General features: G+C 34.8%; 1 protein-coding gene and 1 pseudogene across 1 annotated transcript; one reads left to right on the top strand and one right to left on the bottom strand.

The window, feature by feature from the left end:
* Positions 1–9,409: 9,409 nt before the first annotated feature.
* Positions 9,410–10,469, top strand: LOC122299651 (protein FAR-RED IMPAIRED RESPONSE 1-like). The gene is made up of 2 exons (XM_043110044.1): positions 9,410–9,624; positions 9,719–10,469. Exons 1-2 carry the CDS (start codon positions 9,410–9,412, stop codon positions 10,467–10,469), a joined length of 966 nt encoding a protein of 321 aa, XP_042965978.1.
* A 5,090-nt stretch (positions 10,470–15,559) lies between these two features.
* On the bottom strand, positions 15,560–16,965 carry LOC122299650 (annotated as a pseudogene).
* Positions 16,966–16,997: the final 32 nt, after the last annotated feature.

Here is a 16,997-nt window from a genome sequence, read left to right as displayed (position 1 = left end):
CTCCTTTCACAATTACTCTACCCCAATATTTCTTGTTGCTTGAACTTTGTAACAGCAAATCCGACCCACTAGTTCGTATAAAAATATGAGTAATATTATATACAATTGTATAGTGTGCAAGTGTCACACAATCTTTTTAAAAAATATTAGATTTCATTGTTAAAATATTAATTTTTCTTCAACCGGGGTCATTTATTTACTCATTTTTTTCAAAAAAATTACGTGGCATTTGCATATTCAACAAATGTAAATATCATTTCTTATTGTTGAAAAATAGAATGATAAAATATTAAAGCAAAAATATTCTCTATTTTATTTAATAATTTTTACGAAACAATTGAAAACAAATCTTTTGGATTATACCGCTCTATTTTCAAGCTAATTCTAATAGGAACAACCGGCCATGCGGAACGTGATGCAACTGGCTAACACGTCTGCATCTCTCTCAAAATCAATCATGTGACTTGCCATCCTGTGGATCAAAAGCAATCTTGAGTTACGGTGTTCCATGTTTTTAGAAGTCCTCCCATCATCCTCCTAACTATTTGGCCATCTCTCTCCCTCCCTCCCTGCATCTCCATCTCTCTCTCTCTCTCTCTCTCTCTCTCTCTCTCTCTCTCTCTCTCTCTCTCTCTCTCTCCATTTTGTTTCTTCTCCCTTTCCTCTCCATATTGTATCCTAAATCCATCTCCATCTCCATATCATCTACTTTTTTTGCTTTTGGGTGTTCATGGAAAAGCTTTTGAACTTTTTTTTTTCTTTTTTATGTTAGTATTAATTTTGACTTTGGCCTTTTGAACATGAGAACTTGGAATCTGGGATAGGATTTTAACAGAGCATTCGGGGTCTTGGGGAGGCTCAATTGGGAGGATTTTTCTTCTGGAAATACTCCGTTGCTGAATGAGATTTTGGTACTTCTTAATGCTATGGTTATAGTAATTAAAAAAAAAAAAGTAGAGCAGATTTTTTGGGCGAGTAGAGAGATTTTTTTACAACTCTGGCAAATGATTTCCAACATGATGGAGCCAATTTTTTGGTGGGTGTTTGTTTATAAGGAGAGAGAGAGAGAGAGAGAGAGAGAGAGAGAGAGAGGTTGGAGGAGAGAGGAGAGGGAGTGAAATCAGAGAGGGATCGAGTTCCTTTCCTTTCGTTCTCTTCTTTTCTCTAATTCTCATTTCTTGTTTGTCATTTCTTTACTTTTGCTATCAATATGATTTGTCGATATGGGCATAGATAAGGTTGATGCTGCATAGCAACCGAAAGGAATATCCAATTTGGGTCCCATGATTTCCCGTTGAAAACAAGTCCAATCAACTTTGGTCATTCAAAACATCTAAATTTTGTTTCTGTTGTGTTTGAGCACATCCCATTTGTTTTTGCATAAGAGTTTCTTGTCATAAAAATCAATCAAGCTAGGATTTCCTTGGAATGCCATCATTTCAGATCATCAACATTTTATGTGTCCTGCTGCATTTATGCAATGGCATTTTAAATGATGAGGCATTTGTTCATAGCCCGAATTATAGAACAAAATTAGTCGGCTCCAGATTTAATGGATGATATTTTATGGCTCCATGGCTCTAGATCTGAGTTAGAAGAAGAAGAAGTTGTGAAGATGAAGGACTCTGTTTGGGAGGGAGGTTCAAAGGATGATGAAGAAACAACACAAGGAAGTTTGTGTGGGTTTGCGGGAAGATAAAGGGAGGAAGACAATGAAAATGAAGAAAAAGATGAAGGGTATGTGGTGCATCTAATGGCAAAGTGGGTTGCAAGGAGAGAAAGTCCAGTGCATATAAAGCGATATAAACGACACCTTTCTTCTATGCCACGTAGGCCGTGTTTACCCAACAGTTCCCCAACTGGTTATGTTTAGCATTTTTCTTTTAGCACTCTATTGAAGGCTTGAATAGTGAAGTAGTGAATAATGGGTCTGCAAATGGAATTTGGAATGATGGTGGTGAGTGGAGCTCCAGTGGAAGTGAGACTTTTTGAACTTACAAGAGGTGGAAACATGTGAGATCGAGCTCATATACAAAGCTCAGGAAAATGGGAAAGTTTGTGTTGAAGCTGCAAGTCAATTAGTGGAACAAGTTTTTGCTCCATTTTTTTATATAATGCATATGTCTGCTTTAATTACAACATGGATTCTCTAAGCTTTTTCTCATAAATGATAACAATTTGAGCACTTGTCAATATTTTTAAGTTATAAGGCATATATATTTTGTTGTTGTCACGGGAATTTATGTCATAAATATGGCAATCTACCCTTATTCAGAGGGAAAATAGCACAAAAACTATATCTGAAGCAACAGGTTGAGATTAGACACCGAAACCTTTTAGCCATCAACTATTTGAAAATTAGCACTTCAGCTATTTGACTACTAATCTATTTGTTACATATTTTTTTTTTAAAGAAAGTATAACTCTCTAACTATGGAAGAGAATTGTAAATTTGATTAGCTAATGGACCCAAGAAAAATAAGCTCCTACCTCTACTAACAACTTTGTACTTAGCACCTAGAATTTTGAGTGGGCTCAAATAACCTCAAATGTAGAGCGAATATAGAGTCGGTAAGTAATCCTATCTTTAAGGTTTTTTTATCAGTGGAAAGGTTGTAACTTGTCAGGGCATTGGGTGGTCATTTTGCTATTATGGGCTTTGGCACTTGGCAAGTTGTTTACCAACTTGCTTAAAGAATTTTAGCTTGCTTGGAACAATAAAAAATGGCAGTTGTCAATGTAAATTAATGGTGCTACCTATTAAGAATATATTCTTATCAATATTTATGGTGAATCATTTATCATGGAGTAGTAGGGTCTAGTCATTTTACTTTGGTCTTTGCTACTTCTTTAAAAGTAACAATAGTTGATGTGGATGGAATATACATTGTCTACTGCAAAAAAGAGACTTTGAGGGATGCTCTAGTGAGTTTATCATCCAATGCCAGTAAGTTATAATGGGAAGCATTGGGCTTCTTTGTGGCTAATGCCTAAAAGCACAAACACTTGGCAAGTTGTTTACCAACTTGCTTAAAGAATTTTAGCTTGCTTGGAACAATAAAAAATGGCAGTGGTCAATGTAAATTAATGGTGCCACCTATTAAGAATATATTCTTATCAATATTTATGGTGAATTATTTATCATGGAGTAGTAGGGTCTAGTCATCTTACTTTGGTCTTTGCTACTTCTTTAAAAGTAACAATAGTTGATGTGGATGGAATATACATTGCCTACTGCAAAAAAGAGACTTTGAGGGACGCTCTAGTGAGTTTATCATCTAACGCCAGTAAGTTATAATGGGAAGCATTGGGCTTCTTTGCGGCTAATGCCTAGAAGCACAAAAACCATAGTCATTCTTCTAGGCCTCCCCCCCCCCCCCCCCCCCCCCCCCCTTCCCCAACCCAAAATCTCATTAAATAGATGAGGGTTTTCTTAAACTTTAATTTCAAATGAAATTGAGAAAATCTTTCTTCCACAATCTAGCTCACACGATAGTTAAAAAATGATTTTGAAGTGTGATCAAGTATCTGAGTTCATCCATTGTTTGTACTAAGTCAAATACTATCAAAGCAATGATGTGTCTACTATTCTCCTAATTTATGGAAATGATGGGTTGGGGAAATGTTATCAAGTATGGAGCATCCACATAGTATGGGCAATCTTATTTGATGTATCGACACATGCATCTACCAACATACATGCCTTTATTTAATTCATTGTGATACTGTAAACTTATTTATGTTGGTCTATGTTATTTGGCACCATTATTATATGTTGGTATTATTAGAGGATTTATACTATAAACGATGTCAAGATCTTTTTGTGTCAGATGATTGATTTTTACAAATATGTAGATTATTTTCAAAACTAGATGTAGCCTTTGGTGAAGATTTTCCTTTTAAATGGGGCTGCTAACTTTCATGTTGAAGTTGAACAAAGATCTATTGCATTGAAGGTAGTTGTGATCTCATAAAAAGCTATGGATGATATTTCGGTAAAATGAAATAGAATGTCTATGCACTTCGGATAAAACACTTTTTTACATAACATTTAAAACTTTTCTTTTGGGATTTGGATTCTTAGGACTTTCTTTTGAGGTTGAAATTTTATAATTAAGATTTTAAATAAATGATGTTATGCATACATATGTATGAAGTATTGATGGAGATTGGCAAAAACATGGGTGTAATATAATTTGCCTATAGTGATGTAGCAATTTTTGAAAATTTTCTTTATTTGTCCTTGTTACTCTTTACCAAACTATAATTAAAATCTTGCAGAATCTGAAGGAATCCTATGGTTCCGATATCGAAAAAAATTCTAGTGAACAAGTTAGTCTTCCTATAGATGGTTTGGATGATTGTTCACAGAGACACTAGAGAAATGTTGTACTGGAGCACATATACTAGCCATTAAGTGATGATGAATGTGGGATACAAGAATGAATTCAGAAGGCTCTTGTAACTAATCACAAAATTAATTGTATGAACACAATTAATTAAGGTTTATCTTCAACCGAAATTGAACATTGTTAATTGAAAATAGTAATCATTTCTATGTGTAATTGCTTCTCATTCATTGGTTGCATGAATCTAATCATTGTGATGAATATAGGCTCAAGTTTTCACAACCTGGGTGGATGTCTAATGGACATGCAGGTGTTACATCTAGCTTATGTATAAATGAATCTAATCATCATACCACTGCCAAGAAGTTTCAGCGTGCTTTGTTGAATATTTTGATTACGGACAAGTTCACCTTACTGTGTAAGTTACTATATGAGAATTTCCAAAGTATCAAGGTTGACATTTTTGACTTTAGGATTATAGACACAAGGATGAAAGAAGGATCTTATGAACATTCACCCTTACTTTTCTCTTCAAATATTCAACAGGTAATCTGGGAAATTGGTTTTTAGTATGTTATGATCTTATGTTTCAAAATTCTATATACGGCTAAAGCATTGCTAAAATAATAGTATGGTGCTAAGGAGTCTTTGATTGTGGGTTCAAGACTTGCTTGTGTAAGAAATGAGCTGCGGAAAGGGTTCGCTAGCTTTGTCATCCCAATGGAAGAAGTCTTTGTGTAAGAAATGAGTAAGGGTGCATTAATAATACCATAAGCTTGTATGAATTTTTGATAGTACCCCATGAAGCTCAAGAAACCTCTAAGGGAACTAAGTGAGGTAGGGATAAGCCATTTAATCATGCAAGCTATTTTAGAATGATTGGCTTTGACTCCTTTTACAAAAATAAGATGCCTTAAGAAATCAATTTTATGGCATCCAAAATTATACTTAAACATCTTAGCATACAATTGATGATTTTATAGAAGACCAATGACAATTTCTAGATGGAAAATGTGATTATTCATGCATTTGCTATATACTAAAATGTCATAAAAAAAATACTAAAATGAATTTTCGCATATAGGGATGGAAACTATTGTACATTAGGCTTTGAAAGGTTTATGGCGCATTTATGAGCCCAAAGAGTATCACTGAAAACTCATAGTGGCATTGGTGTGTTTGGAAAGTTGTTTTGGAAATATAACAAACACCCTAGTTTAGAAAAATATGACAGCACCACATAATTTATCTTAAAGCTCATCAATAAGGGGAATAAGATATTTATCTTGGATAGTAACTTAATTGAGTGCTCTATAGTCAACACACATTCACCATCTTTCATCCGTCTTGTAGACAAGGAGGACCATAGATGAATAAGGGCTTTGACTTGGGCGAATAATTCCACTATCTAGCATTTCTTTTACCAACCTTTCAATCTCTTCCTTGTGGTAGTAAGGATAAAGGTAGGGCTGATCACTAATAGGGCCTGGACCTTCCATGAGGGGTATTTTGTGATCTTGAATCCTGTGGGGGATAACCTTATAGGCTCCTAGAAGATGGTGTTAAATCAAGTCAATAAGAGTTGCAAGTCCTGAGGAACTACAATAGAATAAGGATCATTGGTTGCTTCCACCAATTGAACCACTAAGCCACTAAATCTCTACTGTTGGATCAGAAAGGCCAGGACCTTGTAGTTGAATGGTTTGAACACACTATTTGAAACTCATTGAAAGCTTAGAAAAATCCCATAAGATAGATCCCAAGGAATAAACCCAATTTACTCCTAAAACATGATCCCAACCTCTCGAAGCAAGTAAAGAAAGAGTGGTAGAAAACATTTGACCTTGTAGGGTGAATTGTGATGTCTCACAGCAACCCAAACAAGGTACGTGGTCTCTATTTGCTAATATAATAGTCAATTAACTATTGTCAAGTGGGGAAAGTCTAGCATGCTTTGTAACATCCAGATCCACAAAACTGTGAGTACTTCTTGTATCAATCAACATGGTTACTTATTGATTTCCTAAAATTCCAAACAGCCTCATGGTTTTCAGTGTAGATGTACCTAACATGGCATGTAATGAGATTTTCACCACCTTTTCGGCCTGCGTATCATCAACTATCTCGTTATTGATATTTTCATCAAGTATTTCTTGATTACCTCTTTGTCTAATCCCTCTAATAAGAACACATTGGGGGCTTGGCATCTATGGCCAGTTGACCATTTCTCATTACATTAATAGCAAAAACCACAGTCTGGTTTAGATGGAGGTTGAATAGTGGTATTGTGGGTTGGTGGGTCAAAGAGTCTTACGGGTGAGGATTGGTTAGGAACATGCAGATGGAAGTGATTTTTTAATATGTGATTCATGTGAAGAGATGTACCAGATCTTTTGCATTGAGCTTGGTGTAAAAGAGATTCTCCTTAAAAGATGGTAGTGTGCCAGTTGCACTACAAGTGGAATTAGGCCACTTTATGAAAATTCTGTTATGTGTGATAGGTTGATTGCCCCTACATCGCTAAGTAATGAAAGAGGTGATGAAGTTTCTCCTACAAATGAAGAAATACCTATTGAGTTAGAAGAAAACTCCAATTGTATTATTGATGATGGTTTTCAAGCATTAAAAGGTGGAAAAAACTAGAGAAGTGGATTTCTTTGAACGTTGTAATGGTTTTGTGCATGTGAATCTGTAATTCGGGTTATATATTTTCGTTAGTTTTTTGCTTGTTTGGGTTATTGACACTTTAGTGAATGTTTTTGAATTTGAGTTTTCATATTGTTAGAGGTTGAATCCAAAGCTTAGATAATACAGTGCAAAATTTAGGTAAGTAGTGCTCCTATGCTAGAGTTTGCCTAAACGGACTGAAGTCAATTTTTATTGAAAAACTTGCATGCGTTGTTATGGAACATTCAAAACAACCTTGGCCACTTTTTCTGCATAACTCATTGTATATAAATAAGAAAAAAATATATTTTCTATCATGACAGGTGTAACATGAGCATTTTTGACACTTTATTTTTCAACTATATAAAAAAAGCGAATATGAAATATGAAATTTTTTATACATGATGATATTAATAGGGTCTGTATCTATTCAATGCTCCATTATTATATGAATTGTTGCATCTGAAAACCTCTGGCATGACATTTTGTTTTTGCTTCCATCCCAACTTAGCCTGAGTGTAAGATTGTGATCTCTGTTTGTCTTCGTACCAGTATTTCTGTTTTTAATGCATCCACTTTGGAAACAAAGTGGTTTTCAGTGTGTACACTAGGAGCTTTGAGATTAATAAGGGGAAAGTTTCATATTTTGTTTCTGCTCGGTTGAACGTAGGTGTTTGCACAACCCTACTACAAGGTTAAACATGGAATTCATTCTGATATAATGCTACTCAGTTATGCTATGCCATAGGACTTTTGTACATTAATATTTCTAAATTGTCGCTTTGGTATTTTGATAATTTTTTTGGTTCTGCATTTTTAACTGGCTCATATTTACATACTAGTATATGTTCACTACTTATTGAGTTGTTGATAACTCATCCAATTATCTTTAATATTTCAGATTATTTTTATGGTTTAGATGGGGATCAAGAATATGAAGCATGAGCGAGATTAATTGAGCGAAGTGGAATAGGTACCAAAGGGTACTATGTCACTGGAGAGTACTAAGCAGTGGATTTATTTTGTTATGTTTGCTTAGTATTTTGGAGTTTGACGTTATTATTGAGACTTTGCAAAGTTGTTGATTTATTATGGTGGATTTATTTAGACCTTATGGAGTTCTTTGGTATTTTGGAACCTTGCTAATTTTATTACACCTTGTGGAGTTCTTTATTATTATTATATGTGTTGGAGGATTCGCTGATATTATTTTTGTAGATCAAGTATGTATAATTTTATTAAAGAAGTTTTACGAGTTGTAGAGTTATTTTCCTTGTGATATTTAGTGTCTATATATGTATTATTTGTATGGGTGTAACCGATCCGGTTTTAAACAAAATTTAAGATCGAACCGATATGTACCAACTTTGAATTTTAAAAAACTGATTATGTACCGGTTACCCCTCTAAACTGGTACGTCCGGTTTCACCTAGGCAATAAAGTGTATTTAATATATGGGTAATGCTACTTGCCCCGCTCAATAATTCTGCTGAGATATCCCGCTTGACATGGACATGCCAACTGGTCTATCAAACTTGACTTTTTTTTTTCTTTATCGCAACACGAGATCACTTCATTATTTGCTTTTCCATTACTTACTTTTCTATTACTTACTTTTCCCTTACTTGCTTTTTCCGTTAGTTGCTTTTACATTAGTTGCTTTTTTTTTTTTCTATTTTTTTTCTCCTTCTGTTTGCTTGCTTTTCCCCCATCACCTCTACCCCCATTCGACTTACCATTTTCCCACTCTGAATGAACGACCCCCAACAGAGACCCCTAACACAGACCGCTCCATTAGACCTCTCCACCGTCCTCCTCCAAGCCATCGACAGAGTGACCCTCCATCATCCTCCTACAACTGAACAAGTAAGCTTACACCTTCATGTGTAATAATTTATTTATTTTTACTTGCATAGTATGCATAAACCTCCTTGCAAAATGTAGTTGTAATTTACCGGTCAGAGCTGCAAAATATAGTTTGTCAAGAAAAAATATTCATCACTCAAACCATTGTTTGGAAATGAATTTATTTTAGTTATTGGATACCAAAAGAACTGATGAACTGTGTATATATTAGTTTAAAATATACTTTATTTCAGTTTAAAAATTGATGAACTGTGTATATAATTTAACTTAGTTAAAACTGATGAAGTTATTTTAGTTTGAAAACTTCATATTAAAGCTTTTATAAAAACTTTAACCATTTTAGAACTTTAAATATTATTGAAGTTATTTCAGTTTAAAAACTATCTTTGACAAAACTCTTACCAGTAAATTTCAACTTAAAAACTATCTTTGAATCAACTTAAAATGATGAAACTATTTTTAAAACAATTTTTGCTTATTCTTTCAAACAAGTTTATGGTATTTTTGTAGATAATTCGAACGTTACAATGGACGATGATATGGAATATTCAGATAATGAGTGTGATGAGGTAGGAATTGATGAGCAGATTGGAGGTGATGAAAATGTTGAAGAACCTATGGTTGGAATGAAATTTTCATCTATAGAAGAAGTGTATGCTTACTATATGAAGTATGGTAAGAAGAAGGGGTTTGGGATATCCAAAAGGAATTCTAGACAAGATGACGATGGGAATGTAAGATGGTTTTGCTTGGCATGCGCGAGGAGGCACATCAAAAAGTACGATTGCCAATGTTATGAAACCAAGACAAACAGTAAAAATGGGGTGTATGGCTAGGATTAATACTGTATTCAATGATGAAGGTGGATATACTGTATCCAAAGTGATTTTGGATCACACACACACTTGTAGTCCAGGAAAGGCAAGACATTTCAGATGCTTTAAGAAGGTCGATGCTCGTGTTGCTAAAAGGGTCAAAATAAATGATGAGGTAGGAATAAGGTTATCAAAAAATTTCAAGTCTGTGGTTGTTGAGGCAGGGGGTTACGAGAATGTACCATTAGGGGAGAAGGAGTGTCGAAACTATATTGACAAAGCACGACGACTTTGCCTCGGGGTTGGAGGTGGTGTAGCTCTATGTAACTATTTTGAAGATATGCAAAAAAGAATTCAGGAATTTTATTATAGGATAGACGTTGATAGTGAGATGTGGTTAAAAAATATTTTTTGGGCAGACCCTCGGAGTAGAGCTGCATATGAATCATTCGGGGATGGATTTACATTTGATACGACATATCTAACTAATGCATATAAAATGCCTTTTGCACCGTTTGTGGGTGTGAACCATCATGGGCAGTCCATCCTACTCGGGTGCGGATTGATATCTAGTGAAGATGTATATACATTTGAGTGGTTGTTTAAGTCATGGTTGCAGTGTATGAATAATCGACTGCTAAATGCAATCATCACAGACCAAGACAAGGCTATGAAAATTGCAATTTCGAGGGTGTTTCCAACTTCAAAACATCGCTTCTGCTTGTGGCATATAATGAAAAAGCTTTCTGAGAAGTTTGGATCACATTGTTGATATGGAGAAATCAAGAGTATTTTACATAAGTGCGTTTATGACTCTTTCAGTGAGCATGAATTTGAGGAACATTGGTGTAATATGCTAGAAACCTATGGTTTGTATGATAATGTATGGTTGGAATCACTGTATAATGATCGGCATTTTTGGGTGTCGGCCTATGTTAGAGACACATTCTGGGCAGGAATGTCAACTACATAGTGGAGTAAAGAAATGAATGCATTTTTTGACGACTACATTCACTCTAGAACAACTTTGGAACAATTTGTTGAACATAATGATTCGGCCCTCAGGAGAAAGGTAGAGAATGAAGAAATTGCTAACTTCAATTCATTTAACACGTACATTCCTTGCATCAGTTGCTATCATCTTGAGAAGCAATTTCAAAAAGCATATACTCTTGCTAAATTCAAAGAAGTACAAGAGGAACTGCGAGGATTCCTATATTTGACTACCTCGTTGTTGGGATGTGAGGGTAGTCGATATACGTTCATAGTTGTGGATGAGATTCAGGTTAGTGATGACTTAGTAAAACGTGTAACCTTTACTGTCAACATTGAACAAGATCCCCTTGATGTGAAATGTAGCTATAAGTTATTTGAATTTAGGGGTATATTCTGCAGGCACGCCCTCCGTATCTTAACTCAGATAGGCCAATATACAGTACCGAAAAAATACATATTAGACCGGTGGAGGAAGGATGTTAAGCAAAAATACACCTTCGTTAAAAGTAGTTATGACACTAGTACCAATGACGATGAGTGAAGGTACGATAGGATTCAAAATAGCTTTTATGAGCTGTGTTCCAATGCTTCTAAGGCCGAGAGTAGCTGTGTTAGATTGATTAGCCAGATAGAACAGTTGAAGACACAGTACCCTAGTCTGCCTGATAATGATACTAGAGGAGAAGTTGATCCAGATACTTCCACAACCAAGACAACAGGTAGAGTTCTTAGTCCGTTGGTCGTACGGAATAAGGGAAGACCACCGTCTAAGAGAAAAGTACATCCCGTTGAGAAGAGTCTTAAGAGATCCAGTACGAAAAGATGACTACACCACAATGAAACTGAGGTAACTTTTTGTAATTGCAATATACTAAATTATTTTATTTAGTTGTTTCTTATTTCATTTATTGCCAAATTATACTTTTAACGCTAGTATCAACAAAGTCAAGTTTGGACACATGCGCCAGATTGTTTTTGCAACTCCTTCAACTGCTATGAATTATTTTGGCACTGGAGAGACTGTTTATAACTCACTGGTAATGTAAAAAAAAAATATTTTGGTAACATTTTTTGAATAAGTTATTTTGTTAATATTTTTACTGAATTGAATTGCCACTTTTAACATTTTTGGGATGCCCCCATAGGACAAAACTGATCAAGGATATACTACGGAGGCTCTTCATCAAGACTTTGGTGATTGGTAGATGCCGTAATTTTGGAAGCATGTGAAGTTGATTGTAGGAGGGACCACTTTTTTTGGGAGCTAGTTTTGTAATGAAAGTACAATTTTTTTAGAGGGACCACTTTTTTATTTGCTATTTTTGTAATGAAACGACAATTTTTTGGGAGGGACCACACCAAAATGTTTTTGGTGATTGGTAGACTCAATGACATGTGCTGATCAAGGACATAATTCTTGAGAAATATATTCAATTGTATGCAAAAAATTGATATAGCAGATTGCAAAAAGAAAAAAACAGGTGCTTCCAATATATTAAAGCTGCACACAGCTGAGCTAATTCATTCAAAAGTTGTGGACAAAAGTTTCATAGCCCTTTACATAAGACTGTTTCTACATCATTCTAATTTCTAGCAAGCAAACATATACATTAAGAGATTTTCCAAAATGTAATTTTCTAAAAGATTACATGAAATTAACTTCATACATCACATTTTGTCTCAAAACTTCCCGAAAAACATGGCTAAACAAAGTACCAACGACATTGAAATTAAAACTATAATGACCCTATCAAACTTTCTCTTGTACATCTCAATCTCTATTTCTAGTTGATGTCGACTTGTTTGGATATCCATTGCCAATTGTATTTTTTGAATTTCGGTTTTTAAACGGTTGATTCTCTTCTCACTATATGGTGGTATTTTCGGATCATACCAATAAAAGTATCTGCAAGAATGCCCAGTCTGCAAAATAAACCAACACATTATCAAAGAAGGATTACCGTTAATTTCTTAGCAAACAAGAGGAGCAAAAGAAAGATATATATATTTTTTTTAAAGTATAAACATGAGTGAAATATCATACCTCAAATTTTTGGCAACTAAAAAATTAGCGCCCCTCATTATCTTCTGTATGCGCAGTTCGTCGACATGCTTTAATACCACAAAAGCATATTGGATATTCATTTTGCCAAGAGTTTTTTTAGCGTAAGTTATTGCTAGTATTACTACGTGCTTTAGACATTATAATCAATCAAGACCCACTGTTGTTAACAAGTAACACAATTAGAAACCCAGTTATTAGTGTATGGTGCAAATATCGTGCAAAACTAATGGCCCATATGCATCACAAGCAAAACAAATAGCTTCGGCTTAAACATATGAAAAATGTTTGCAGGATATGTGCCCCTGAATTCATGAGCTTAAAGTTAGTGCAGAAACATATATATAGAAATTTGTTAGTGCAGAAAGTTAGTATAGAAATATATATATGTTGTCATGTATTTTCTGAAGCACGTAGTATATAGAAAAATTACATGACCTTAAAGTTAGTGCAGAAATTTGTTGTCACGTATATATATGTTGTTAGTGCAGAAATGTGCATATATATGTTAGTGCAGAAATTTGTTAGTGCAGAAAGTTAATGCAGAAACATATATAGATCAATATGAATATATATGTTTAGATCAAATACATAAATATGAATATATGTTTAGTGTAGAATTTAAGTACATAAATATATATGTTTAGATCAACATGCTTTGTGAAAAATTAAGTGGCCAATGGCACGTAGCAAGTGTAGGGTTCATCCATTGTGGCATTCTGTCGAGCACTTGGTGCTCTTCAAATATATATTGTTTAACGGTGATCCAATTCAAATACAAATTTCAAATAATTTACAAGATCATTTACAAGACCCATCCCATATACAAATTTCAACCATCGTACAAAATCTATTTACAAAACCAATCCCAAATACAGATTTCAACCATCACACAATGATCTCAAGTTCTATTGATCAAAAGCAGAAGAAATCAACTATCACCTGAATGAGAGGCCCACTGTGCCACAATAAAAAATGGTAGCCCCACCGTTCAGATGCTACAATGGTACCCAATGTCAGGGGTTTTCCAAGAAAATGCTAGCCCTACTGGAAGGATATAAAATGCAGAGGTCGGGGATGAGTTTGGGTGTAGTGGGCACTGGTTTGAAAGGAAATGAAATGGGAGTGGGAAAATGGTTTCAGTCGAATTTGGGGGGGGGGGGGGGGAGCCAGGAAGGAGAAAAAGAAAAAGAAAAAAAGGTAATAGAAAAAGAAAAGTAAGTAACGGAAAAGCAAATAATGAAGTGGTCTCGTGTTGCGGTAAAGAAAAAAAAAATCAAGTTTGACAGACCAGTTGGCGTGTCCATGTCAAGCGGGATATCTCAGCAGGATTATTGAGCGGGGCGAGTAGCATTTTCCTTAATATATATATATATATATTTTATATTTAAAACATATGATCAATTAAATATTCATGTTTAAGACTAAAATGTTATGTTATAAATTATAATATATTATTTCATACATAATTGTATATAAAATATATTATATATAATATTAAAAATTAATAAAATATATATAATACATGAATTTGTCTGGTCTGGTGTTGGAAAATTTAAAACCGATTCCAGATCAAATTTGATAGATTTTTAAAATGAAGGAACCAATTTCGGACTGAAACAACTGAGAACCAGACCGAACCAACCGATCCGGGCTGGTTTTTTGGTTTATTTTTACACCCTTAATTATTTAAATGTGATTTTAGGTGACATGAAGTAACTTCCTAACCCTTCGAGTACGTGGCCTTACATGAAGATTGCATATTGCTAGCTAATGGTAGCAGTTAACATGCTATGTAGTCTTGACTCGGCTAAGTGAACAGAAGCATGATACGAGTTTTGTCCACATGATGTTTTAAGAGCCATTGTTAAATTTGCTTCTTTGTACTTTATTACATATTCTTGAGGGATTGTTTGTTGTAAAAAAAAAATTCTAGATAACAGTTGTTGATGATTGAAGTAAAGGATATGGTTCTTTTGTTGTACATCCACCTTTTGTGCTCTCAATTTTCAGTATGCATTTGAGTCTTTGGTTTTTTTTTTTTTTTTTCTTAAGACTTATTTTGTATTTCCATCCTATTGTATGTAGAATGATATTCAGGTTTATCCCTAAATTTGGAGTTGTACTGATTTGGTTTCATTGTGTGTCAATTGATGCATGGGCTCGCATCCTAAGCTAAAACTCTTCCTAGAGTTCCAAAAACGTTCTTGCTTGGTAGAATAGATGGATAGTTTTAAGACTTGTGAACTACAATGCAAATAGTGGTTCTTGGAATGGGTTTGGAATGTTGAGGGGACTATGAAAGACAATCCAGAATGATCTTGGATTGTTATTTTGAAAGGCACTAATAGTCTAACATCACAAATGGATTTGAACCCCCGCAAAATATGTAGGATTTAAATGACTTGATGGAAGTATTTTTAATATCTTGGTTGGCAATCTATTGCAATAGTGTATGTTCTTGGAGGCATATAATTATCCAGTATCTTTTTGTGCTTTTTGTACACATTTATTTTTTGAAAAAACTAACAGATCTATCAAGTAAATGGCAGAGCTATCAACTATGCAGATTCTACTTAGGGCAGCTCTCATGCATGGCCTTTTCTCATTATATTCCTTTCTTGGTATGCTTTTTTTTTTGTCAAAACAAGTACAAGAATTACTTGGCCATACTTATTCTCAAGATAACAAAAAGAAAAAAAAAGTGCTAGATCATACACCTTGTTGACATATTACAAGGTTAACCATCTTATTAAAACACATTCAGATCACCACATCAGTTTTGAGAATTAATTTATCGCATTTTATGAAAAAGCACTACCACAGTGAGAATTAATTATGGGGATGCTATGCAACACAACAGTCTACACTATGAGACCTAAACCGAACCCAAACAAAACTCCCCACTCCAACCCATCTCCTGTTGTTTTCTTTCCTTCTTCCTTGGATTTCTTCCTCATCTCATCAAGCACAAACAACACGCTTGGACCCAACATGTCATACTCGCTTAGAACATGCCAACTTGCTTTGAGTTTGTCCTCTTTCAAATCCATATTTTTTTGGATTTGTTCCAGAATCGTCCCCAAACTAGGATGAACAACGTAAAATAAAAAGTTCCAATCACTTATGTCACCGCTGATTGAGCTAAATGTTGTAGTCATGCTCTTCTCGATGTTGCTACCAATCACATTGGACAATGTTTTAGATAAATGGAATGTGATGCCTATTTCACGTAAATATCCAACGCTTGCGCCTCTGTGTTTGGGACAATCGCCTGGCTAGCCCAAACTAGCTCAAACAACGGATGTTCAATCGAGGTATCAATATCGACCCCAACAATAACAGATGCTGCACCATCTGCAAAAAGTGTCTGGCTTTTCAAAATGTCTAGATGGTTTTCTGAGGGTCCTTGAAAAAACATGGCCACGATTTCTGAGCACACGACTAGAACATGTGCACCAGCATTGTTCTCTACAAGAACCTTGGCTATATGAAGAGCAGTCCCTCCAGCATAAGAGTTTTTTTTATAGATCATGTACCTGTTGACAGATGGATTAAGGCCAAGAAGCTAGGTGAGCTGATAATCTGCCCCAAGCATGTCCATGCTCGAAGATGTGCAGAAAACAAGGTGTTTGATCTTTGAGATAGGTTGCCCCCATTCTTTGATTGCCTTCAATGTAGCTTCTTTTCCAAGCTTAGGTACCTCAGGAACTACCATTTCTTGATGTGCATCCAAAGATGGGCCCCATACTCACACATGCTTGGGTTCTCTTTGAAAGTCTTCTCAATGAGATGGAAGTAACACTTTTTCGTTGTTTTCTCGCCTGCATGTCAATGAAATGCAGCATTCATATATACATGATTCATTAATCTAACTAATGCATTTATAGTATTTCTCCAATTAATGCAATGGCATCTTTATTTTCAATGACTATATTGATGATTAGAGTTAGTCGATAAGCAAAACAATGAGAGAAAGCGAGGTAAAAGTAATAAAACTCATCTAAACATGATAGTTTCTTATTAGTTTGGGAATGAAAAATAAATTAAGACATCACTTTTCTCGTAAAGTTGCATTGCTTCCCATCACTCCGATTTTTTATTTCCTAAATGCATATATATATATAAAGGTATTGAGGCACATCAAACTAGAAGATTTATAGAGGACTTTAGTACTCTTGTTAACCTTCTCACAGAGCCCAGCTACCATTTTATTAAAACCCTAAAATAAGATCAAAACTA

The sequence above is a fragment of the Carya illinoinensis genome, chromosome 16 (genome assembly GCF_018687715.1).
Source record: "Carya illinoinensis cultivar Pawnee chromosome 16, C.illinoinensisPawnee_v1, whole genome shotgun sequence".
Taxonomy (NCBI): domain Eukaryota; kingdom Viridiplantae; phylum Streptophyta; class Magnoliopsida; order Fagales; family Juglandaceae; genus Carya; species Carya illinoinensis.
The sequence above is the reverse complement of the archived record's forward strand: the minus strand, read 5'-3'. Positions and strand labels throughout refer to the sequence as shown.

Bases quoted from the DNA above. Each gene is read 5' to 3' on its own strand.
- LOC122299651 (XM_043110044.1), top strand. From the start codon at position 9,410: ATGGACGATGATATGGAATATTCAGATAATGAGTGTGATGAGGTAGGA. The intron at 9,625-9,718 runs GTTTTGCTTGGC...GTGTATGGCTAG, and splicing joins GACGATGGGAATGTAAGATG to GATTAATACTGTATTCAATG.